The 26,955-nt window shown below is 36.5% G+C and overlaps 1 protein-coding gene across 1 annotated transcript in view; it reads left to right on the plus strand.

Annotated features, from left to right (window-relative positions):
- Positions 1-660: 660 nt before the first annotated feature.
- Positions 661-26,955, plus strand: part of LOC129264266 (hyalin-like) — a 35,383-nt gene continuing 9,088 nt past the window's right edge. The window contains exons 1-16 of the mRNA XM_054902117.2: positions 661-881; positions 3,349-3,573; positions 3,851-4,078; positions 5,258-5,497; positions 12,993-13,250; positions 15,391-15,642; positions 16,183-16,428; positions 17,153-17,280; positions 19,752-19,878; positions 20,481-20,726; positions 21,543-21,791; positions 22,133-22,402; positions 22,759-22,859; positions 23,785-24,016; positions 24,440-24,576; positions 24,929-25,178. Of these exons, the coding sequence (XP_054758092.2) occupies positions 689-881; positions 3,349-3,573; positions 3,851-4,078; positions 5,258-5,497; positions 12,993-13,250; positions 15,391-15,642; positions 16,183-16,428; positions 17,153-17,280; positions 19,752-19,878; positions 20,481-20,726; positions 21,543-21,791; positions 22,133-22,402; positions 22,759-22,859; positions 23,785-24,016; positions 24,440-24,576; positions 24,929-25,178 (3,382 nt within the window). The 5' untranslated portion in view covers positions 661-688. The remainder of the gene's footprint in view (positions 882-3,348; positions 3,574-3,850; positions 4,079-5,257; positions 5,498-12,992; positions 13,251-15,390; positions 15,643-16,182; positions 16,429-17,152; positions 17,281-19,751; positions 19,879-20,480; positions 20,727-21,542; positions 21,792-22,132; positions 22,403-22,758; positions 22,860-23,784; positions 24,017-24,439; positions 24,577-24,928; positions 25,179-26,955) is intronic.

A 26,955-nucleotide genomic window follows, 5' to 3' on the forward strand; every position in this document is an offset into this window, starting at 1 on the left:
ATTAATATTCACTTAAACCGAGGAGGGATTATCGATCAAATTCAGATTTCCAAACTTTTTTGAGGGGTTTATATATATTTATATATATATTATATGCATGCCTTGGTCAGCTCGGTCTGCAACCTCAGTTTCACGCGTTCGGCAATCTTCAGGTAGACTCATGATTTGACGCAGACTCAAGTTGTCAAATCATCAGTCTCACTGTAGATTAGATCACCGAAAACGTGAAACCGACGGTTGCAGACCGAGCTGAACACAATCCAAAAATACACACTTTTAATCCGGCACAAGAATTGCGTCTTTGATGATCGCTTCATGTCTACGATCATTGTGAGTTGCAGTGGCCGAGTGGTCTAAGGCGCCTGGCTATACATGGAAAGTCCGGGGTTCGATCCCCGAACAAGGCATTTAATATATAATGCTCTTTTATTCTGCTTTCAAATAAATGGAAATGCTATTTGCATTATTGGTAACTAGGTGTGCACTTGTTTGTTTAAAAAAAACAAAAAAACATTGTAGATAGTGCTGCCAAGTTACTTAGCACTTGAACTTTCAATCCTTGTGTAAGGGGACAATTAACCTTCTAATAGAGGTATGTCCAGATTCCATGTAACCCTGCAACCCATTAAATTAATTTTCTCTTTATTCTACTGAATATACAGATGACCCGCCATGTCTATCTTCGAGTATGACTGTCTACATCGATCCTTCTATGCCGCCAATTGTAGACTACGTATTCACGTTGTTGGGAAACGATAGCATCTTGTCTGCCGATCCGCCTACAAATTCAACATTCAGCGAGAATACAACAGTAAATGTTGACTATTTTAGTGGTCACGACGGAATAAACATGAATTGTACTTTTGATATAATTATAATTGGTAAGTATCACGCTCCCTCCGCGCCTACGCATAAACAAAGGAAAGTCCTGTAGGGCCTATAATTAAATAGGACTTTCCTTTGTTTATCAAATTTTGATAATCCAAAGCTCTTGTTAGTGGACGCTCCGGAAGCAATGCTAGAGGATGGGTGGGGGGGGGGCAAGCATCTCCGTGGGCTCATGCCCAATTTTAAGGCAAAATGGGCCGTATAGGGTTCCATATCTTTAAAATAATTTAGAAATTGAGTGAGCGAAGGAAACGAGCTCATCATATGGTAAGATGTATTCAATTAATAAAATGGAAGTTTTCATGCACAAATTTCGGTGAATTTGATAACATTTTTCTGCAAAATAATGTAGGTATTCACACTAACCTCTTCCCACACCAATGCTGGATGCAGCCATGCAGTTGCATATCTGCGTAACATTTTCATAGGATAGACCTTAGACATAGACATATTATTATGTAAAACAGCTGGATCGAGCATTGTCCGACAAAGGGGGTGGGGATATCCACCTTTCCCCCGTGAGGCTGCGCAAGTATAGCGGGTTGGTTAAAGAATGGAGGTGTTGAATCATTTTTTAAACTTTATTATTACGTACACGATTAAATACTTGTAGAAATCGATAATCCGAGCGCTTAGCGCGAACTCAGTTTAATTGACATACTGACATAAAAATGGGCCATGTGACTTTTCTTGCAAGCATAAATCCTACTATTTTTGTGGGCATAATGACCTGACAAATTTTTTTTTATAATCGCGTTAACTCTGTCAACGGGAATAACTTGTTAAAAAGTAGATAAAAACAGATTTCGCTGTTCTATTTTTAGTAAATGATAATATTAAACTTTTGTGTTAAATGATAATGATAGCAGACTGAAGTGGAAGAAATTCATGTTCTTGTTATTTTTTTTTCATCCCTTTCATAGCTAATTAATTCTTGTATTATAAATAAAAACAATATGCTACAAAATATGATAAGTGACGAAATTTGGTATTTTAGTTATTACAGTATCATGAAAAAAAGGTTTATTTAGCGACTTGGAGCAATGTGCGGATAAGTTGGGATTGTAATAGGTGTGAAGAGGGACCGTCAATGAGAAGTGGGAATAAACTATTAAAACATGTTAAAATCTCACAATAATATAACAAAAATAATTAGGTCTTGTATAGCGAACCATGTTATCATGTTATTTCTCTATGCAATTCCAAACGACTTTGGTTATTTTTACTCTGGCATAAGTCCTGTATATAAGTCTTTATACAATGCGCAATTATTTCATTGAATTAATTTTTGCTACACTGTAAAAACTCTGTATAAAATGTCATAGCCGGTCAATATAACAATGTTTAAAAAATTAACAATTACTGTTTAAACTTTTAAAACAACTTTTAGAAGAAGTTTTAAATAATAGTTGTGAGAGAGACGGGCCTAAATGAAATTTCAAACAGCGTTTACAGTGTAGTAAGGCCTACCTATTTACCTCAACTGGGTCAAGTGTAGCAAATATTAATTTTATTCGCTTCTTGCCTAAGGACAATAGTGCTCCGGCGGGGAATTGAACCCATTGCCTAATTGTGATTCAAACTGTCAAAGTGTGGAGACACCCCTAAGCCACATCGCATCTATAAAATATCTAATATCAATGTTGGATATTATCTCAAAAGCATTAGCTCTATAAAAAATAAGGCTTGCAACCAATTTTCTTGTAAATATACGCTAAGATCAATACTAAGTTAGACAATATTGAACGAAACTTTTGGGCCGTTTGTAATTCAACATTTTACATTATTTTGATGGCTTAAAAAAGGAAATTGCATTTCTCCATATTTGTTATACATTTCCTTGTTACAAAATTTGGTCAGCAAAAAAGAACTTGACAGATAAGACTCAACCACTTCATTTGAATAAACATGATATTTATTTTAAATACGTTATCAATAGATGATGACAGAAAAATATTACTTTTCCAGATACACACAAAATGTAGTCATGTAGGGTGTGAAGTTGCACCAAGTGTCCCAAGTTACCCTAAATGATTTAGAAAGCAAGATATTGTTTGTGTCTACCTCCAGAACATAATTGTAATTTGTAGGGGTTTTCATGTGTATCTGTTAACAAATAATGACAAAATGGATAAAAGTGTGTGGTTTCAAACAAAAAATCAACCAAGATTACAATACACTTGCTTGTGTATTATAACCAACTAAATAGTAAAGACCTGTTGTCAGATTGTGGGATAAGAGCAAATGTATAAAAAGTTGATCGTTTTTGTGTCAGAGATGATGGTGTACCAGTTGCCTGGCACGAGCTTAAATAGCTGGCTAAGGATAGCCTTTCATTAAATTGACTAAAAGCATTTGTTTTATTCAATAAAATATTATTTCTCATTTAATGTAATCAAATGTATTATTTTGTTATCTTGTGAAGTTTAAAAATACATTCAATTCAATTCACTACAACAGAACTTACACCACCTGAATGTCCTGCGAATATCATAGTAGAGAGTGACCCCGGAGTATCATCAGGTAATGCAACATGGGCATCTGCCACTTCACAACACAGTGATGACTACCCAATCTTGTACTCTCCAGAGAATGGCACTTCGTTCTCTCTCGGAGACCATATCGTCACTGCATATCTCACAGATTACCCAAACATCAACTGTTCATTCACTGTAACTGTAGTTGGTAAGTTATTGAGAATATTTCTTATAGTTTAAATAAGGTTTATATTTACAAAGAAACATATTACGTCTGCCTGAATTGAACAATGTCATTTTAAAGTGATGCTCCTACTGGCCTTTCAGATATTTAGGTTTCATAATCAAGATAACAAAAAGATGTTTCAAAAATGAAACGCTCGATATGACTTTAAATTCCGTTTACAAACTCATGGTCATTGAGCACACCAAATTAATAAAGTTTCCTTCCATCATTAGCTGTATTTTATTTTGTTTCATTGTAGAGGATTTGACACCACCAACCTTTTCAGACAATCTGACTGTTTTGCCGTTTAACAATTCCGAAACACCAAATTGGATATTAACTGCTAGTGACAACTCAGGATTTGTAACTCTGACATATTCACCCAGCCTTGGGTCGTATTTTCCTCTTGGCGAAACGACAGTGACTGTTACAGCCACCGATAATGCGATGCTAACATCTACGGAGACCTTTATAGTCAAAGTTACTTGTAAGTCCAACTATTAAGGATTTTTACTTAAAGTACCATTTATGCCCCAGTCACATTTTCTCTACAGCGGCCGTACGCCGAGTCGAAAAAAACCGTTTTGACATTTTTGTATCAGCTACGTATAGGTGGTTTAAATAAGAATGAATAAAACATGTATTTTTACACACCGTACTGCCGCCGTAGAGCCCAGGGGCCTCGGAACAGTTTTCAAAGTGGGGGGGGGGGCTGAGCCAGAAGTGGGGAGGGGCTGACCATGCAAAAAATCACAATCATTTGGTCATTTTACGTTTTTGCATACAGTTTTGGAAAAAAGTGGGGGGTGGGGTTGGAGCCCCCTCCCCCTCTTCCGCGGCCCCTGAATGTGACTGAGGTATTAATTTCCTAATCGCACGCAGTATGACCTCCGTCAAACATAGCATTGCTAAGGTTTCGCCCAAATATCATTACTATCGGTTACTCTTTTTATTTTGAGCATAACAATAAATTTTGAATATCATAATGTGTACTTGTTTCAATCGTGATATAAGTCGAATTTAATGCTAAAATATCCCAACCCAACCCCAGTCTTAATCATTGATCGAAATCTTTCTCTACAGTACTCATAAGATCCAAATATATGCAATAACGTTTATAAAGTACATCTGTGGAGAACAAATGTAAATTAAATTTGGGATAATTCAGAGAAATAATATTATGATATCCCGGGGGTATAAGAGATCGCTTGAATACTTGATAAATGATTGAAACATAACTCATTCGGGAGCAGTGTCCTTTGTAGCGGGTTGTGTGGAAAATCCACCTGAGTGATCAAGTCAATCTCCCATGTCAATCGCCCATCCATCGCTAACACAATGGTCTTGTATGTGTGTGTATTTGAGTTTTGTCTGACGTGTATCAATCAGATATGATTATTTACGTCTGGGACCGACCTTTAATGTCACCATCCGAAAGACATGACCAGGGCTCGAACCTCTGCATCAATTTGTAACTTCCCCACATAGCTTGGATTACAGGCGCACGCCACAACGCCCAGTCTTGGAACATTCTCCTTAGTCTTACCACAGCCCCCCCCCCCCCCCCCCGCTTCTCCACTATCATTTATACAATCCTGCAATCTCCATCTGATAAAGACTTTGGTTTATTTGTTTTACTGTTATTCACTATCATTGATGTGATTAGCTGACGGCTCACCTGAAACAACGGATTGTCCTGGGAATCAGACACACAACGTCGCACCGTCTCAGGTACCTTATGCAGCAACATGGTCTATACCTTCTGTGACAGGACAAGGATCCATTACAACTACAAGCGACTATGATCCTAATCATTTGTTCAACGAAGGCACCACCAAAGTCATCTACAAGTCCATAGATGATGCTGGCAGGAGCTCCAAATGCTTTTTCACCATTAGAATCATAAGTATGTTCTTAAAAAGTTTTTGTTCAAGTCAGTATTCTATTTTTTACGAGAACTTTTTGTAGGGCCAATCGTCCTACTCAACACTTAATGAAGTGTTCAGTTTATTCATTTCTAATGTGAAACAAACTTTAGTCTTTACCAATATAATTGTTATTGTTAACTTTAAACAGTTAAAAAAAATATCATTATCAGTGTTAGTATTAATAACAATGAATTGTAATAATACTAAATTTATATATTGCAAATATATTGCATCTCTATACCAAAATACTAAACTGTGCATTGGCATCTTTGTTATCATCATCGTCGTCATCATCATCGTCGTCATCATCATCATCATCATTTTATTGTTTTCATCATTATTCTCATCATTTCCATTATCGTTCACTTTTGCCCATTTCATGACATTCTACAAATAATGTAAAGATATGGGCATGTGCTGCGATTTCATAAGATTTTTTTGTTTCTCTTAAGGGGACCAGACAACCGTCTCCCGAGGCTGTCTAACACATTTCGAAAGTCGAGGGGGCACATCCCCTTCCCTTCCGTTCTTAATCCTTCTCAATGCGATTTTGTTGCTTAAACAGAAGAGCCAGTCGTCTGTAGCATACAAAAATATAGGAAGTACTTTGGTATTAAACAAATGGGTACTTGAATGCAATGCAATTTTGGGTCACATCATGGTTTAGGAAAAACATAGATCAGATGGTCTAGTATTTGCTTTAGGGTTCTGATCAGGGTGACCAGACTTCCCGAATTTCAAGGGACAGTCCCGTATATCATCAATTTGTCCCGCGTCCGGTATCATTCTGTCCAGGACGCCGTTTGTCCCATATTTTACCATTTTGAACACACTCATCGCCAAGACAATAATAATGAATTAAAGGCAACAATCAAGCGGAGTACAAGGTTACGTGTGGTTTATTGAGATCGTCGCGGCCAAGAGGCCGATCACAATTAAGTATCGATATCACATAATTTACAACCCGATTATTAAACAACAAACACATTGGCGTGACCTATTTTCTTCTCTCCTTCCTAGAATCAAATGCATTGTAAATTATACTTTTCAACTGTCTCTTAAAATCAACCTATAAAACACTATCATTTCCTAAACGATGATATGTAAAGTAAACAAAAATGAAAAAAATGCTTATTAACATCTTCAAACACGGGAAATATGCCAGTGGCATCATTTACATATATGTAGGCCTCATTCAACACAATCTTATCACTATTTATAAAGGGCATTGCAAAAACTTAATGGGCAAATGCACCGTATAACATCTGAAGCAGTTAAATGCATCCATTATAGTATACATTGTATAATCGTCATTTGTATCAGTCTTATCATCAATCATCGACACATCAAATACTTTAAACCTACATATATCATCATCATCACTTCTATCACTCTCATCAGCCATTGAGAGTTACATCACAATATCAAATACACATTACTTTAAAAGAACATTAATTATATCAACACTATTATCAATCATGGAAACTTGCTAAAGAAACACATAAATCACTAGCAATGTCTTCCAGTACCAAAACCTAACAACCACATTAAACTCCACACATTCAAGTGTCTCAAGTCTGTAAATATACGGTACAAAATAAATCATCAGTAAATTGTACATTCCTATGCTCATTCACCTTTTCCCACAAAACAACAAAAATGCTAAAAAGCAAATATTCTCTCAACAAAAATTCCTAGCCCTTCAACAAAACAGGGTAAGCTGAGTATTGAAACTAATATCAAATACAAAAGCAGCTTCACTACTTCACTGTAGCATTAAAAAGGGAGACATATATAAATCTAGGTAAAATCAGCAGCAAAAATCACTAAACCTGTAAGGAACATCACCCCAAAAAAGGAACATTAATAAAACGTGTGGTAAGCAAAGTAACAATCACAGGTCATAACTCTTCCTATGTCTAAAAAAAAATCAAGCAAATAGGTAAAATGGCATCTAAACAATTATAATATCTAATAGTTTGTCAACAGCTAGATAAACCATACACATTGAGCATTATTTAAAAGAAATTAGGCATAAAAACACATTCCATACAAGTAGCTTAGTAGAAAAGGAACCATGATCATGTATGGAAATAAGCAATCAAATTCAACACACACCGCAGTCATCTGATGCAGCTATGTAAGCAGTCCTTCAAACAATAATCAATATCATAATCATAAAAACAAACATCATTCATCATGTAATATGTCACAACCATAACACAGATAGCCTCATTACAATACACGGGATAAAACATGTTCCATAAAAACAAACAGTGTATAAAAACCAAATTTCTATGTCCAATGCCTAACCCCGAAACAACAAAAAATGTCAAGTTAAAAAAAAACCTTCGAACAAATGTACACACAGCTAGGTACTGCAAGCAGATAAACCTGTGTTAAAAAAAACATAAGGTATACCTAAAATACAATCATATAAAAATAAAACAATCCTGACAATCCTGCAAAAAGTGGTGCATAAAAAGTCAATACACAAGCAATGTGGGCTTATGGGCTACAAACTATAGGGAGGTAGATAGCATGGGGGGTGCTGAGAGTCAGGTGTACAGTCCAGAGTACCCCAACTAAAAACAAGATTACATTTGGGGGAAGACTCAGCGCTATGCTAGGGTGTGTCAAAATCTGGGAGATGTAACTCACAGCCTCAGGAAGGTGGGCAAACCTGGGGGGCGTTTCATCAACATTTATGTCCGACAAGTTGTCAGATCTGACAACTTTCCCCGATTCTGATTGGCCGAGAGGTACTGTTGCTATGGTAATTGTCGGATAAAACAAGACTTGTCGGATTAAATCCTTTCATGAAACGCTCCCCTGGTTGGGTAAGGGATTGCTGCACGACAGTGGGAGTCTACAAACTGGGGATGATCAGGGCATGCAAAGGGAGGGGCACTATCATCTCTGTGGGACTGGGAAACGGGCCTATGATAGCTCACATCAATGTCCGGGGGACAGTTGAACAGTTAGTCGGAGGGGGGCCAAAACGAGCGGCATGTGGAATAGGAGTCAGCTGTGAAACGCCATCTTCAGTATAGGGATCAAGTGGGCTGTAGGCTGTCATCGGAGAGGGGTCATTGGAACCAGTGGCTGCGATATGGGGGCTGGACTCATGGGCACCGGAAGCTGCGTCTGGGGGGTTACTGTGGTCATGGGCACCACAAGCTATGGCTGGTTGAGGTCCAAGTCCATCAAAATAAATATCGATCATCTGGGGGTCAATATCATCTTTGGTAGCTGGTGGGTGGCCAAGAGATAGGATGGGGATCATCTCAATAGCTAGATGTACCTGAGACGTAGAGCTGTTAATGGCCTGTGGATGAATGTTGGTTGGTGATGAGCCGTCAATGGCTTGAGGATGAGTGTTGGTAGGTGACTGTAATGTAGATACCTGTGTGGACATGAGAGATTGTTTAATGTCATTGGGTGTTGTACTTGTATGACACTATTTGGGTGTGTTGTGTGGAGGTTTCCAACTGACTGAAGTAGTTGTCAATTCTTGGCCTACTATCTAACAACTGTGTATCATCAAAGAAACTGACTGAGCTCGAACTTCTGTGAGAACTGAGTGAGCTACCCAAGTTACCGATTGGGGTAGGTGGATTCATATTGACGGTCGGTTCAGGCATGCGCAGTGTGTCGGGCGAATCTGACATTGAATCGCATGTGGAATTGGATACTGAATCGGACACTGAATCAAGTGAGCAACATTCGTCAGGTGACTCAAGCAACATCAACTTGTCGACAGGATGTTGCATACGCATTGTGTAACACGAATCGGTCATCGAACGGTATATCGAATTGGACAACGAATAGAGAGAGCAACGTGTGTCAGACGACTCTGACGACAACTCTGGCGAGCAACGTTTGACAGACGACTCGGGAAATAGCAACTTGTCAACCGATCGTTGCATGCGCAGTGTATCATGCGACTCGGACGTCGGATCAACGGAGTAACATTTGTTAGACGACTCGGGCAATAGCAACTTGTCAACCGATTGTTGCATGTGTGGTGTGTCATGCGAACCGGTCGTCGTATCGAGCAGGATGAGATCGTTAGACAACTCAACCGTAAACGATTTGTCCAGCAATTGGGATGTGTGGCGTTTGTCCGAGATATCGAATGAGCGGCATTGATCAGAAGAATCTAGTTCTACATCTAAAGACTTGGATGTGTTTTCTTTCGAGCAAAGCGCGTTCGCACTATCACTAACAGTGACACTTGAAGGAGAATTAGACTGCCAATGCAAGTTGTCATCCCAAGCAGACACATTATCATGGGAAACATCAACATTCAACTCATATTCATTCTTGGATACAAGATCTGAAGAGCACGGCTCGCACTCTTCAGGACGAGGCTGAGTCCCACAAATGGGTACACAAGATCGTTGTTCCGTAACAATGGCAATGGGTGTCGGCCTGGACATTACATGCCGTTGTTCAACATCACCAGACCCACCAGCATGGGCTGGCTGAACTGCCAACAGATTTTCCTCACACACCAGTGAACTAGAGTCAACAATCTCAGGGTCATATACAAAGAATGAATCACCATGGAAGATAACTTCATGTCTGGATGGTCGCACCATTATATCATTACATTCCATATACGGTGCACCAGCAACAACACCGACATCTTTGTCACTTACAACCACTCCGAGAAACTCCATCTCAACACCCTCTTTGGTAAAGAGGCTGAACTCTGTGTAAGCAATAACATTGTATTCGAAGGCAGCATCAATACCATAATCATACAAATCATATAAAGCATAATCATCAATCACTATCTCCAGCTCCAAATCATCTGCAATCTCCTCACTGGTCATATTAACCTGATTACCACTCCTCACCTCTACCTTCACTCTTCTTTCATCATGTCTTACATATGCATAAAAATAAGGAGTTTACTTCTTTCTCGAGTCATAACTACCAGAGCACTGTAGCGGCTCTGCACTAACCGGATCCCTTCGCGAGGGCCGGTGCTCTTGGCCGCGGCCGATACGGCGTACCTATGTATCTTCATGCAATTGTTACTGTACAACTTATATACCAATTGATGGGACTACAACACACACTAAAAATATTTAAGAAACCTAGACCTATCACCGATAGAACACGGAACGCCTGATCCCTAGTAATGGGGTTAAGTTACCTAGAGTCTGGATTAGGTTTATTGGACCATTTAAGGGACTGGCTTGCTCAGATCCCACCGCTGCCACCACGCCAAGACAATAATAATGAATTAAAGGCAACAATCAAGCGGAGTACAAGGTTACGTGTGGTTTATTGAGATCGTCGCGGCCAAGAGGCCGATCACAATTAAGTATCGATATCACATAATTTACAACACGATTATTAAACAACAAACACATTGGCGCATGTCAAATTGTTAATGAATTATATTTTTGCTCGTAATATGCGTAAAACACCACGACAGAAAAAGGGGAAATCACGATTTTCTACCACTCGACTGATTCTGATTTGCCGAGCCATTCATTATTCAAATCGGACCATAACCTTAAAGTCTGTCTTTAGCGTTGGTAAAGGGGCAACTATAACTATACCTGACTGTCATTGAATATTACACTATTACAAAAGCTTAGTAGTATTTACTACTATTTTTACCCATTGGAATTTCAACATGACATTTTCCGGTGGTAAGTATTTAAATCCAAATGTAGCATCCTCTTGATAATATTTTGTTTTATTATTTTCATTTCAAAACCGTTTTAACACTTGCTTTATATATTTAGTGATTGGTTAATACAAAGGTTATATCCTTAAATTTTCAGCCAATGTCATGCTTGAGAAAGTGTTTCATATAAGTAAAAAAAAATCGTAGATATTCTATTTTGATCAGGAATATTATCGAATTAAATTCTCATGTAAAATCAGTAAATATATCAAATTAAAAACATTTGTCGTTTTTATCCTCCACGCCAAAACCATTTTCTGGTACATGCTTTAACCCTACATAGCCCGTGCTATTTTGAAATTGCATAGCCGGGGGTGGGGGCATAAAACAGCCCCCCCCCCTCCCCTCCTCCCCAGATCTCGGCCGTTCGCGACGAAAATTGGCACGCATGTCACCCATGACATAATATCCACAATTAAATTGTCAATTGTACCAACATTATTCAAATTTATTAATTACGCTAATAAATGCATAAAATAATAATTTGGTTGCAAATCTTGAAACAAAGCCCAAAAGCTTCTAGACTTTTGTTTGGGCAATCTTCTTAAGATAATTATCAAATGTATGTTTTAATAATGGCATGTCATTTTTTTGTTATGTTTTCTATTGTTATTAAAAATTTCTTATGTATTTCTTTGTTTTTTCGATGGAAACTAGTTCAGTCATAAATTACATGAAATCTATTGTTTTTATTCAGTAAAATAATGATACATATTTGATTTGTTCATGAAATCACGTTTTTGATTAATTTTGGGTCTGACATGCACTTACAAAATGACACTTAACTTCAGAACCGCGTACCCCCGCGTCGCCGATTTGGTCTTAAGTTGCGCCAGACTTGATGGTAAAATGTCATGAAACGTCGCGGTGCGATCATTTCGTGTTACAAGTTTATCATTAAATAAAACATAGAGGGAGACTGTCTCCCCCCCCCCCACCCCCACCCCCCCCCCCCCTCCCTCGGGCTGGATAAGGTTAATATCATATGTGGCCCGTAACACAAAACTTAGCAATGATCGTAGAACATTTTTCTACGTTTGATTCCATTGACTACAATGTACAATCAATCATGAAAATCAAGCGTATAATCAATCGTTAACCTTTGTGTTATGGGTCCCTGGTAATGAAATGGGATAGTGACATTTTAGGGGAATTTATCCAAACTAATGGCAGGCTCTGACATGTAATTCAAATTAAACGGAACAGGTTTCCGAACAATATTAGAAATATAAACATTCAGAAGCATTTACAATTAGGAGTTTAGCACTATCTTTAGCTTGCCAAATTTTATCCGTATTGTTTATTTGCACTTGTTTCTTGTGTGATGATATGTCTGAAAGTGCTCTTTCAAATTTCAATAACTTCTCTTCTTCTCCCCTTTCTTCTTCGTCTTTTTCTTCTTCTTCATCATCTTCTTCTTCTTCTTTTTTTTTTTTTTTTTTCTTCTTCTTCTTCTTCTTCTTCTTCTTGTTATTATTATCGTCAAAATAATCATCATTATCATTCTTGTTATCATTATCATTATTATCGCATTATTATTATCATCACTGTTATCATTATTATTATCATTATTTTTATCATCATTATTGTTGTTGTCATTGTTATTAACATCATCATTGTTATCATCATTATTATCATTATTGCTGTTGATCGTTTCTTCGTGGTCCTCGTCATTGTTATCATACCACAAGACGGGAGTAACCATGAAAAGAAACATAAACATAATTCTCTACAAAACTTTTTTTTCTGCTTTTGTTGATCAGTCACCCCTGATGGATCACCACCAGATATTGTATCTTGTCCTGAAGATATAAGTAAGACTGAGCCTGCTGGAACAGTAGAGGTTTCGGTAACTTGGGATGAGCCCGTCTTCAACGATGCCGTTAGTGGTACCGAACTCTTCATCCAACAGTCTAAGCAATCTGGATCAAAATTCCCTGTTGGTTCAACCGAGGTCTTCTATTCTGCCATGGATGGCAACTTCAATGCAGCGTACTGTATGTTTAACGTGACTATAAACTGTAAGTATTTCATAGAGGATGCAAATAAAGTATAGAGCCATTCATTTCCTTTTTTATTCCAAATGTCAATTATATAAGATTCATCAATAGAAGAAAATAGATTTTTCAGTTTTAATTTTCATGAATATTTCAATCAGCTTATTAATTAAGCTCGAAGGTTCTTGAAAAAGAAAATGGCATACACCCTTGCTCAAGATAATTCACCCCTTTTTAATGTTAATCTCGTGACGCGACACTTGACCCAATAATTCTGACCTTTCATAGCTTGCTTAATTTTCTGTAAAGAAGGGTTTGATTGACTCATAATATTTCAAATTGAAATCTGTTGTTGGACTTACTTCTGATTAACTCATTAAAAGGTCCAAAATTATTTCCCTTTGACTCTACACTTCAAAATAACCACCATGTAAAAATGAGACTCGCCTGACATTTTACTGTGATTTTTATCATACGTGTCATTTTGGAATTAAACTAATAGGCCTTTTAATAATCAATATTAGAGGATGGAAGATGGTCAAATATTAGGATTTACTATATTCTTATATTGTATTCTACTGCAATTTCTATTTCTTCCAATTGATTGAATTTTTTTCCTTCTAGAATTGAATCAGTAGTTTTAGTCTTTTGTTTCTAGATCCATGGGAAGGTAAAAAAATGGTATGATATATTATAGTCTCGCTTCACAGAAAAGCTATATGCACTTAGTTTGGTGTGTAAATGGGGGACTGATGACGTCAGCCACTCACTATTTCTTTCATAATCATGAAATATGAAATACTAAAAAATTATTGTAATTACAAATGATTCCTCCCTGGACATTTGGCATTTCATTGTAACCTATTGTGATTTGATGAAGAGTCCCCTTATTATCAAATCTGCACAAATTGAAATATTGTAAAATTCACACAATGAAACAAGGACGAAATAGTAAGTGACGTCATCAACTCTTCCAAATGCATGTCATTGTGCTCTGAATGACCGTGAAAATGGGGAAAATAACTCTTGTTTTGCATCCAATTTTGATGAAATTATACAAATAAACAATTTGTCGGGGTGGATTTACACCAGTCCAGAAAATATCATTTGTGAGTTTTTTTTATAAGTTTGTATAAGAAAATCGGTCCTATGTTATGATTCAAGATCTGATTTAGCAAACGAGAATATGTTATCATTATTTCTTACGTAAAGTTGTGTGCATCTTGAACTATATTTATGGAAACACAAGCCAAATCTCTTCTCGGGAAAAGTCAATGTAGATATAATTATTGCCACGCCGTTCGCACAATTTTTGATAGATGATTTGTCAGAAATCTATGACCAAACACGAAAGACCTCAATGTCATTCATCTTGTATTTCAAGACAGAGATCTAGGATATAGCCAGTGGTAGTGACTCCGCTATCCCCAATCTCCGTAAGATATATATCTACCAAGTTACGTTGCCATTTTAATTGATGCTCTAGAATGTATATATACGGAATGATTCCATATAAACAAACAAAAATAATATTAGTTTTAACGTAATATAATCTGAGTGATTGGCTTAATAAAGGTCAAGTCCACCCAAGGAAAATGCTGACGTGAATAAATAGAGAAAATGAAAATTTAATCAAAATTTGATGTAAAATAAGAAAGTTATGACATTTTAAAGTTTCGCTTATTTTTCACAAAAACAGTGATATGCACAACTAGGTGAGTCTGTCGATGATGTCCATCACTCACTATTTCTTTTGTTTTTTATTGTTTGAATTATACAGTATTTCATTTTTATAGATTTGACAATAAGGACCAACTTGACTGAACCATATAGCATTAAACAATGCTAATTACACATGTTCAGGGAGGAAATAATCGTTGTATCACTTGACAATGAGGATAAAATAAGAATATTTCATATTTTATATATTAAAATACAAAAGAAATAGTGAGTGGACGACGTCATAGTCTCCTCATTTGCATACCAGCCAGAACGTGCATAACCGTTTTGTAAAACTAAGCGAAACTTTAAAATGTCATAACTTTCTTATTTTACATCCGATTTTGATGAAATTTTCAGTGTTATGCTTGTTGGATTTTTCTCTTTTTATTCAAATCTACTCTCTGTTGGGGTGGACTTGTCCTTAACAATTTTCTTTCTGCAGTGATGAAAGACAATGATTCACCTAATATCACTGGTTGTCCTGACAACTTTACACATTGGGTACCTGCTGGGGAGTCGATGGCCACCGTTTCTTGGATAGCCCCAAATATCACGGACAATTCTAATTTCACCGTTCAAGTTTCTCCTGAACCAGGAGATTCATTTACAGTTGGAACTGACACTGTCGTGTCCTACACTGCTACAGATGTTAACAATAATGTTGCATCTTGTATCTTTACTGTATCTGTCACAGGTTAGTTAAACATGATACATCTCGTCTCAATTAATCGGAGAAAATGATTATTTTTAGATTTGTAATATGAAGTCAAAGGTGTCACCTTAGAAATAAATCATTAGCGGTTGAATTTTGGCGACTCAATTTTGCACTAAAAGAGTCCTATCTGCAAGTATTCGTATCGAATAAAATATATATTACCTTTTCAAGAGATTATCTTGATGGTTCAATCTTTCAACAACAAAAAAATGCTAATAGGCCCTACTAACCGACATGGATCATTCGTTTATAATTCTTTGCGGATATTCGCAAAAGAAAAAGATGAAATCGACGGTTTAGAATGACCTAATCGAGAATATAAATCTACGTTCATTATAGTGCATGAATCCGGTATGAATATGATCGGCTGGTTCTTTGGATCACGCACTGGGAAATAAATTTCAGCCTATTAACATCTTTTAAAAGTCTTACATTGTGTTACATCATTTGAAATCAGTCCATGAAACTAGTGAAGTGGGCTTTACTTTAATATAAAATCACGTGTTGAATTTCTTGCAGAGGATAGTGAGAAACCTGTGATTCAATGTCCGGATAATATTACCATTATTGTGACTCCTGATATTACAAGTCAAGATGTAACATGGTCGATTCCACTTGCAAATGACAACTCTGGTGATGTCACCGTAACCACAAGCCCACTATCTGGCTCAACATTTACTCCGTCGGTGTCAGCGCCTGTGACTGTCACGGCTGTTGACGCCTACGGAAATATTGATACCTGTACCTTTCTTGTGAAAGTTCTTCGTAAGTTTGATAAAACAAATTCTTTATACTGCCACTTAATTCAACCTGTCCATGCGCACTCAAGACATTTAAATCTTATTATGACCAGTCTCAGTCCCACTCCATAATGTTGTAGATGACTCAACTGAGGAAAATCAAAATCTCTTGAATTTCCACCATTTTTTTAAAGCTTATTTAATAATTATTGACCGACGAAGTGTCTTTTTCGACTAGAATTTCTACCTAATGGCAACATGGGCAGGCCCATAGTGGCGATAAATGATGTACTGGTTTTCATATCGTTATACAAGAATGTTAAGCATCACTACCTGCAAAACTAGAAACCATGTGGGCAACATACGATGTTTGATTAGTATTTCAATCCCAAAAGGCGTGACGAGTGAGGGAACGCTACCCTTAGCGGCGATTACTGGCGAATAGTGCTTAAAAAATTACAATCCTTCTTTCTAAAATACCTCGACTATGTACCTGAAACGAGACTCTTTTCGACGCCTTTTTTCTGGACGCCCACAGGGAGCTTTTATGAGCGCCCATAGCATTCACGATATACATTTTTTTTTTCGATGCCCATGTATACCTGGCTGTAAAATTCCTGATGTAGATGAAAATATTGCCAAGATCCCCGGACCTTGTGCTTCATAGTTCAACTGCCTATCAACAGCGCTATGCAGTACAGTTTAGAAAAGTCGATATTATTATCTCCTTTTTTGTTGTTGTTGCTTAGATGATGTTAGTCCAGTCCTAACTTGTCCCGATGTCACTGTGAACACCGACGATGGTCTAAGGACAGCAACAGTCACGTGGCCAGATGTAGTTATTACCGATGACTATACAAATGTTTCAGCGCTCATGGTGAGATCATTATTTTAATTTTCCTGTGTGTTGATTGCACAACAATTTTAATTTGGTTTCCATCGCACACCTAGCTGACTCCCAATTTCATAGTATTCTCTTTCCTTTCTTATTAAATTTATGTCGTTTCCATATTCATTAACATCTCATTTATATTAATCAATAATGCTTTCATTAATAGCATCGTATTTACTTCCATTTCTGTATTATTATCATTACTAAAATTTTCATTAAACTTATGTTTCCATTTTCGATTACCATTACAACAAAATGATTTCATGCAAAATACTGATTTCTAAAGTTTCATTTTCATGTGTTGTCCTGTGGTATTTCTTTGAAAATATTTATTTCCTCACCAAAATACTTTTAAATTATTGAGATGTTCTGGCTCTGGTTGGCAGCTCTGCTGGTACCGTTTCTCTCTCGTCCATAACGGTTATCTTGTCTTTTTTTTTCCTTGTTGCTTTTTCAGTACCAAAACCAGATAACTTCAACTCCAATTTTGTTGTACATTCCCTTTCTGTTGCTTTTTGATGAACATTTGCATATAAATCACTCAAAACGTTTTTTAGAAATCTGAGTTTGGCCATTAATTCCTCCCAACTCCCTATTTTACACAATGTAAATTCGATTTCATTAAAAGGATCATTTAATTCTCTTTAAAATGATGCCATACTTGTTATGATCATGCGAAAAGAGCAGGATTCAAAAGTGTTGGATGAGATCTAAATTGAAAAGCTGCAAAACGAGCAGAAATGGTCACAAAGGGACAATAAAGTACATGATTATTTGTCTGAGTCAATAAAGATGAAAATCTATTCAAATCAAGCCCCTGCTTCTTCCTTTTTTTTCTGGTTTATGTAGTGATGATTCTGTGAGATGGTTTGAGTTGTGGTTTGAAATACCCATGCATGTTTGTTTGTTTGTTATATGTTTGCTTCTGCAGAGGTATGTTTGATTACATGTTAATGTTGATATTAAGGTGCATGAAAACAAAAGAAACCGCTGAGAAACTCGCTCATCACCATGGAAAAAAGAACAGTGACTTTCAATATTGTGCCATTTTGCAACTTTTGAATTTTGACCTTGCCCCACATTTCAAGGCACTGCACCTCCATGTGAACCATAAGTATATCATGTAGGGTATCATTTTAAAGAAAATTAAATGATTTGTTCATATTAATCACCTATTAATATTCACTAAAACTGAGGAGGGATTATCGATCAAAGTTAGATTTCCAAACTTTTTTGAGGAGTTTTATTTATCTTTGTTTCTGCATGTTCATATCTTCTCGAGATTTCGCCATAGACTTACCAAAATGCGTCACTGTTATTATACCAAATCAACTTGCAAAACCACTTTCATTTCAGTTCTATGTTGACATATACCTGCGAAGTATGACTGAAAGATTCCGCAAAACGGAACACTCAAGTTGTAAAATTTGACAGATTTCTTTTGCCAAATATGTTGCACCAATCGTTAAAACCATGAAGTTTCTAACGATGGAATCATAACGAACAACAAATGCAGCTTTCCATTTGTAAAAACAGAATAAAAGTACAAATAAATAAATAGGGGCACTGTGTATCTTTGATGGCGACGCGTGATGCCGCCAATTTAATGGAAGAGGTGATCTATGTTAAAAATAGATCACTGGGAATATTTCATTCTTTATTCAAATAAAATACCTGAATATTATTCACATGACAAAATATAGACCAAAGCCGTATTGTGGACCGACATTGCGCTAGATATTGTAATACTGCTTCAATATTGAAAAAACCCTTAAATTTGACTTTTTATATATTTTATATGCTTCCAACAGACTAAACTTTGTGAGAAATATTCATCAGTGATGTTAAGTGTCATTGTTGAGACTACTTGCCGAGCAATTTACAAATGTATTTCAATAATTTGTCCCTTCGCCCCTGGAAAAGTGAGCAACATATACTGCCCATGTTATGAGACCGAAAAGTAATTGTCATGGCAACACCACTGGCTTACAGATGGGGTCGAAGGCCATGGATCCCTTAGATATCGACGATCAAGAATTATTTTTTTAATCCATGAAAAAAAAAAATTTTCACGATTTTTATTTGTATTTTCATTTTATCCCATACGTCATGTCTGACCCCCATAAACTTTTTGGGCTCATTACGCCACTGCAAAGCATAATTTCTTTTGAGCCAGTTTGCCACTTAGTAAAAAAAAGAACATTTTGTCTACAACTTGCGAGAAGGATCTAATATATGCCTTCATCATAATTTTCTGTTCGCATTATCATTTCATTCCATTTCTCTCACAGTACCTGTCTATGTGCAGTCAATGTTTTATCATTGCATATATGCAAATTTGGCATGTCAATGTTTAAAGTTTAAAGAATGATATATATTCTCTAGAAATCCTTTAGAAATAGGCTTGAATTTGTAAAAGTTTTTTCATAGATATTGATGATATTTTTTCCCCACAGATCACTAGATCACACGGAACAATGATAACCAACATGGCGTATGCTGATGACCCAGTAACCGTCACAATAACAGCTGAAGATGAACGTGGTAACATAGGAACATGTTCGTTCTTAGTTGATGTTGTAGGTTAGTACGAAACAATTAATTTTTCAAGAAAGACCAGAATATAGTGTTTCCTTAACAATATGGTGTCTCCGATTGCATTTACTTATTCTGCTGCCTTTAGGTGCCGCTTTATCGATGGTGTTTTAATTGCCATGATAATTAAGTATATGGACTGAGTTAATGAAAGTTGGACATAAGAGTAATCAAGGACCGGAATCACTAATCATCTTAGATTAGTTTCAGGTCAAATTATCAAGGTAAAAGGTCATTTAGGGTCAATGATCTTTAACAATGTTGGGGTATCCATACTGAAATCTTAAGCAAGATTATTTGAAATGACATAACTTACATGAAGGGAGTATAAGCCTAGTACATAAGAGCCTATTTCATGAAACTGGGAAAAATGTAATGAAGTATCATGGATCTTCTTTTTCGAGTTGTAGGTCACATGATCAAGGTCAAAGGGGTTTTTTTTAGCGAAAATCTCGTGCAAAATCTTTTTGCAAATTAGTATTTAAAAAAAGGAAAAATAAATAAGAAAAAGAAACAAAGAGTGACCTTCCATGATAATGCTATCAGTCTTTCACTATGTTTGCCGACTTCATCGAATTTTCTCAATACAGACGATGAGAAACCAGTGTGGTCATCGTGTCCCAGCAACATGACAGTAATGGCTATTGTTGGAACAAACTTCCAGAATGTGTCTTGGACACAGCCAACTGTCACCGATAACTCGGGAAATGATCCAATCAGGAGTAATAATCCGCGATCTTCCCAGCTCTTCTCTGGGGGTACTTGGCCTTTGGTCTACACAGCTACCGATGATTCTGGCAATGTTGGAACTTGCGAATTCTTTGTCACTGTCACCGGTATGTTTCCACAGTTCCAATTTCTTTGTCTTTGACATATCTGACTATTAGTACAATTTGCTTTCAATTTCTTTGTCTTTGACATATCCGACTATTAGTGCATTTTGCTTTCAATTTCTGTGTCATATCTGACTATCAGTGCAAAATATGCTTAGATAGAATCCATTTTGTTATTATTGTTTGATATCAAGTTGAATTACAGTAATCCAATCTATTACAAATGGAGGAACATAATTATAAGAAGATTTTATCTGTCTTTATATTTTTAATGATTTGTCCCTTAAAGTCCTAAAAAAAAGCACTTAGCACGGACGCTGTTATTATTTTTTTTAACTTTCACTTTAAGAAAGAAATGGTAAGAGTGAACATTAAGGTACACCAAACAGAGGACAACTGAAGCAGACAGAAATGAGCAAACTGTGAAAAACTGTCACAAGATATGTCACGGCACTCTTTTGAGAGCTTTAAAAAAATGTGCAATACTCGAAAAGCTTCAATCATGTCTTTACCATTTCAGAATTGTTTTATTGATGATAAGGGCCAGTTCCTCTTTTAATACACTTTATATGCACAAGATAAGTCATTTATATTGAGTGATGCATAATATAAAAGAAATTCAATCAATACTACACCTTGTAACATCCAAAATATCAGATTGCTTGATAAGCAAAGGAACATCGGGACTTCGATAAAGTACTATACAGATTTGCCATGCATGGTGTTGGCTATGTGTTGGCTAAAATTCTTTTCGATGCCTTTGTACTTCTTAATACTGGATATTACATTTTTTTCATTAAATATATTTTGATCTTTTAGTTGACGATGATGTACCTGTATTTTCCAATTGTCCATTGGCTGATCTTCGAGTAAACTCTGAGCCAAACAGCAATTCGGTCGTGGTTGACTGGGGTGAGATCCTTGCTACAGACGACTCTGGAAACCCTACAATAACATCGAACTTTGCAAGGAATCAACGTCTTGAAATCGGTTCCTATAATATTGAGTACCAAGCCATAGATATCCATGGCAATATAGGATACTGTAGATTCACCGTTCAGGTAGTTGGTGAGTAATGACAGTTATATTTTAATTGCAGAGCAGCTGTAGTTACTCAGAATTATATACATGTAGCATATTTGAAAGTATTTCCCAATATTTCCTTCTCGTGTTTACACGTTGGGAATATAGTGACTTCATAATGGGCACAATTTTATGAATTTCAAAGTTTTGTGATATTATTCAATACACTAAAATGCTATAATTATCGCATTTTGCAAGTCCAATATTTTACTTTGATATGAGTGCTTTTTCCCTTATTCATTTTTGGGGTCTTCTGTATAAATACTGATTAATAACAGAATATACGCGTTTAAAGCAAGTTACATTGTGCGACATTCTTCTTTCAGATGGTGATGCCCCAGGATTTAATGGATGTCCCGATAATATTGAAGTATTCATAATGGCCTCACAGCCTGATGTCATTGTTACATGGGAAGAACCAACATTTACGGACAACTCGATTCAGGGTTCAGCAACAGCAACACGGTCACCCAGCAGCCCTGCTCCAGGATCTCGACTGTCTGCTGGTATCCATCGAATTGAATATATAGCTATGGATGACGCGGGAAATACCGCCTCAACCTGTTCATTTACTGTTGAGGTCGTAGTAGAGACAGGTACGCCTTTTACCCCAATAAATCTATACATACATTTATATACAATACATACATATATATATATATATGTGTGTGTGTGAGGGTGTGTGTGTGTGTGTGTGTGTGTGTATGTTTTTCCTTCTATATTGTCAAATGACTAGATCTGGAAGTATTTTATAAAACAATAGATGCATGCTTTCATGAATTCGTCCATTATACGATCTATTCACTGTCACTATCGTTGAGGCTTTGCTTAACCCATTGCACTCAGCCTAACGACTTCGTGTAATAGATTGAACAGAGCCTCAACTCGAATGCGGATATATTGCGTCATGAACTCATGTGCTGTCATTATTCGTGTACAATTTATTTTACAGATACCATTGAACTGGATGGATCACTTCTCCTTGATGTTGTACGTGGGATTGATGGACAGTTCAGCCTGACAACAACGCGACTAGAGTTCCTCAGAAATGACGTAAGCTGAATCATGGACCTATTAGGTCCATGGCTGAATTAAGTGTTTTTACGCCATGTTCGAAACATTCTTGATAAAACGGCACTCCCATGAAATAGCATACACAAGTTGATTGAGACTACTCAGCATGGTAGGATATAAGATCCTTTATAATAAAAATGAAGTACTTCAAAGAAAACAATTAAACGTTAGGTGGGACGTTATACTTGGAAGAAGGACTTTGAGTTTTGACTTTCGAGTATAACCTAACGTTTAACAGAAAATCATTGGAAATTATAAAGAGGTGGTATCGTGTTACTGAAGCATGTAAAACGTTGTGAAAATAAGTCTGAAGTAGATTTGCTTCAAAAGAAGATGATTGATAAATACATTATATAATACAACGGTTATAGTATTCTTAATGAAAAAAAATCTTAGTTGTATATAGATATAAGATATGATACAATTCGTTTAAGAATTTAAAATCGGTTAATAAACATGATAAACCTGGAATGAACTAAATGGATGAAGGATAGTTGCAAATGAGGTTTAAAGATGTTTTTTGTTTTTGTTTCTTGTACGAGTAAGAAGTGCTGGTTGAATCATTAGTGATTGTGTTCAGAATACACATACAAAAATATGTAATATGGTAAATGAGAGAGAGAAAAACAAAGTTGGGCTTGAAAATATTTCTAAGAGGATGTACACTAAAGAAATAATTGTTGTGAACATTACAAAGCATTGAATGAACAACTCAAATGAGAGCAAAGAAAAATGTTCCTGACCATCTTTAAGAATATATATTTTCAAACTAAACATGTGATTTAGAAGTTGGAACCCTTTTCATGAATATTTTCCATTGATCTTACTTTTTGGATCAACCACGGGTGCTACTTTTTTTCAAAAAATCTAATACAATGTCTTCTTTCTCTCGTTTTTCCTTCAGCTTGATGATCTCTTCAGAATCTCCTCCAGCTTAGCTCCACAATTTGTTGGTATTGAAATCCAAGTATCAACATTTGACGTCTCGAATAACTTACTGGCCCAATTCCGTTTACATCTCAAAAACCCGTCGTACTACAATGAAGAAGAAGTAAAGCAAGCTTTTGAATCAGCTCTCACTGGTGGAAGAGACTTCGCCACGACAAATACATATGTACCAGGGTCGTTTGATCTCAGTACGTATATCTGTTTTCAATTCATGTTAGCATTGATACAAATATTGTATAATTAATTTATGAACATGTGTTTATATTTCTCCACTTTTCAAAATTTCCATCCTCCTTCGCAAGCACAAACACACCTCGACTAATACATCCCCTCAACATATATGCCTAATAACCTACTCGCACCCACATTAACTTTTCTCCTACTTATAAAATCACGCTAAATTCATTGCATTGCTATTTTCTTTTAAGATAAAAGTCGATAATCTTCATAAACGAGGTGATAATATATTTCCTGGAAATACAATGTGAATATAGGATATAGTGACTAAATTAATTACACATTACTGCAATCAGATATGCATTATTCGATTATTCTTGGGAACTTGTATTCAATTTAATTTCTTGATTATTTTGTTGTCTGTTTCCTTAAAGATGTGAGAGAATTTCGCGGCCATATTACCTTGTTTAGGATTGTGTCATCCTCTCCGAATGAAGTGGATTTCTTTACATGCTGTAACAATCCATCAAGCTCTTCATATACTGATTTGGAAGACAAAGTAAACCCGGGAGTGAGTTTGAATTTTGGTTATTGTAACAAAAGTCCATATATCTTCATATTTTAGATTTTCTACTTTAATCTGAATCATACTCTGAGGCCCATAACACATAGCTTAGCAATGATCGTAAAATATCTTTCTACGATTGATTGCATTGACTACAATGTACAATCAATCGTGAGAATTAAGCGTACGATCAATCGTTTACCTTTGTGTTATGGGACAGAGATCAGGTTAAGAAATGACCTGAAAAACTTTGAGGTCTTCCATGCTAATTTTCAAATATGACCACATGAATGTGAAAGGTGAAACCTTCATTTACTAATTCATTTGTACGTGAAACCACATGATTTAATTTATGTAGCTATGGACAACCTTTTCCCGGTTGGTGAACTTCAAGATGGTTAAAGCCTTACGGTTTAGAGCTGGAAGTGTCATTGTACCTTACACAATCACATTGGGCACTCAGGGGGGTTCAACAGCAACCACTGCACATGCCGATACTTTCCTCGACAATTCTGTTGATGAAACTTCCCTGGAGTGGATGCCAGGTGGACTGTCATCAGGCCTGTTCCTCTCAGGCCTATCATCACCTGACCTCATTCCTATCACAGGCAAGGCGATATTTCTTTTTTTGGTCGATGTCGCTCATAACCATTATTTCGTAGAAAAGGAAGCACAACAACTTATTAAAAGTAACGACACTTTATATCCAGATGTGTTGTAATTCGATGTTAATGAATTCTATCCAGATAGGAAGGAATATCCCGAAATGGAATGAGTTGAGGCCACGTGCAGAAGAGCTTAGACCTGCTCTCAGTTTTAGGTATAAGCACGAGGTCTATGTGAAAATATAATGCTTTCTCTACAGTGCGTCCCAAAAAAAACTATACACTTTTGAAATGGCTGCCAAATAATAAATGGAGCACTTTGCTGAAAAAAACTTACATATATGGAAAGCCAATAAAGTCAACTTTCAAATGACACCAAAAAGTTGGAAAACTATTCATGCTTGAGCGAGCACTGCCCACTGAAACAAAGGGTATGAAAATTACGGTGGGCTGGAATTAGCCTTCCAATTTGTGTCAGTTTTTAAGAGGCAAATCCTTTTAAACTTGCAAAGTTAAGGGCGTTGTGATAAATTAATGATCAACCATGACCAGTTTTGGTTGCATAAGCAAATTTCATAAATTATTAAATTGAACTTTAATGCATTAGTGAGCATAAATTATACTTTTGGGGCAGCATTTCAACTTTATCATTTGGATCTCTTTTTTTGGCAGCATTTCAACTTTATCATGTGGATCTCAGCAATGTGTTCATGGGAGTCTGGAGGATAGGGGGTGAGATAGGATTTAAGTGGGAGAAGCAGGTTGATGGAATAAGGGTCAACAGAACATTGAGTCCCCGCCCCCTCCCTCTTTCCCACCCTCCCCCTCCCTCTTTCCCATCCTCCCCTCCTGTTGTGAGACTGATGGCTATTGTCATGTATGCGTGAAGTCCAGAGCAGAATGTCGATTTAATGATAAATTCTGAATTGGGGCATCAACTTTTTCCTATCAATCATTGAATCAACAATTTATTAGTAAATCAACTCATTCAATGTGCAATGTGATCAATCAAACATTCATTTTTTTTTCAATAAATTATTTCATTAATCATCATAATCATTAAATTTCTTGGTAATGATTCAATAAAAAAAATGACCATCAGCCACCGGTCACTTGGCAGTTAAGTTTTGAATAGGCTACAATCCAGGAAAAGAGACAGAGAGAGAGAGGGGGGGGGCTGGGAAATGGAGGTGGAGAAGGGATGGTACATTTGACTATTAATTTGTAAAAAGGACAAAAAGAAGAGGAATGCCCTTTTAACAAAGTCTTAGCATATCTCGCCCTCTTGCTTGTAACAGGTACCATCACATTACTCTGACTCTCACGAACACACTTCTGAGGTCCACAAGATGAATATGCTACACTAAAATTACAACTCCGGTTCACTCATGCATTAAATTTTAATTTAGTAACTCGTGGAATTTGCCTAAGAAACCAAAACTTATCTTACTCATCAATTTAGCTTAACACCCTTAGCTTAGCAAGTTCCAAAGGACTAACCACTCCAAAAAACTGTAAGGCTAATTCCTGCTCAGTCTAGCCGAGCTTAATCTCTCAGGAGAGAAGTGGGGGGGGGTGGGGGTTGAGATGGAGAGAGGGGTTGCTTAAATGTTCTGTTGACCTTTATCCCATCAACATACTTCACCTACCTAAGTCATATTACCCCCTCTTCTCCTGACTCTCATGAACACATTGTTGAGATCCACATGATAAAGACAAAATGCTGCACTAAAAATTGCAATTCATGATCACTCATGCATTAAATTTCAATTTGATAACG

Source organism: Lytechinus pictus, chromosome 1 (genome assembly GCF_037042905.1).
Source record: "Lytechinus pictus isolate F3 Inbred chromosome 1, Lp3.0, whole genome shotgun sequence".
Taxonomy (NCBI): domain Eukaryota; kingdom Metazoa; phylum Echinodermata; class Echinoidea; order Temnopleuroida; family Toxopneustidae; genus Lytechinus; species Lytechinus pictus.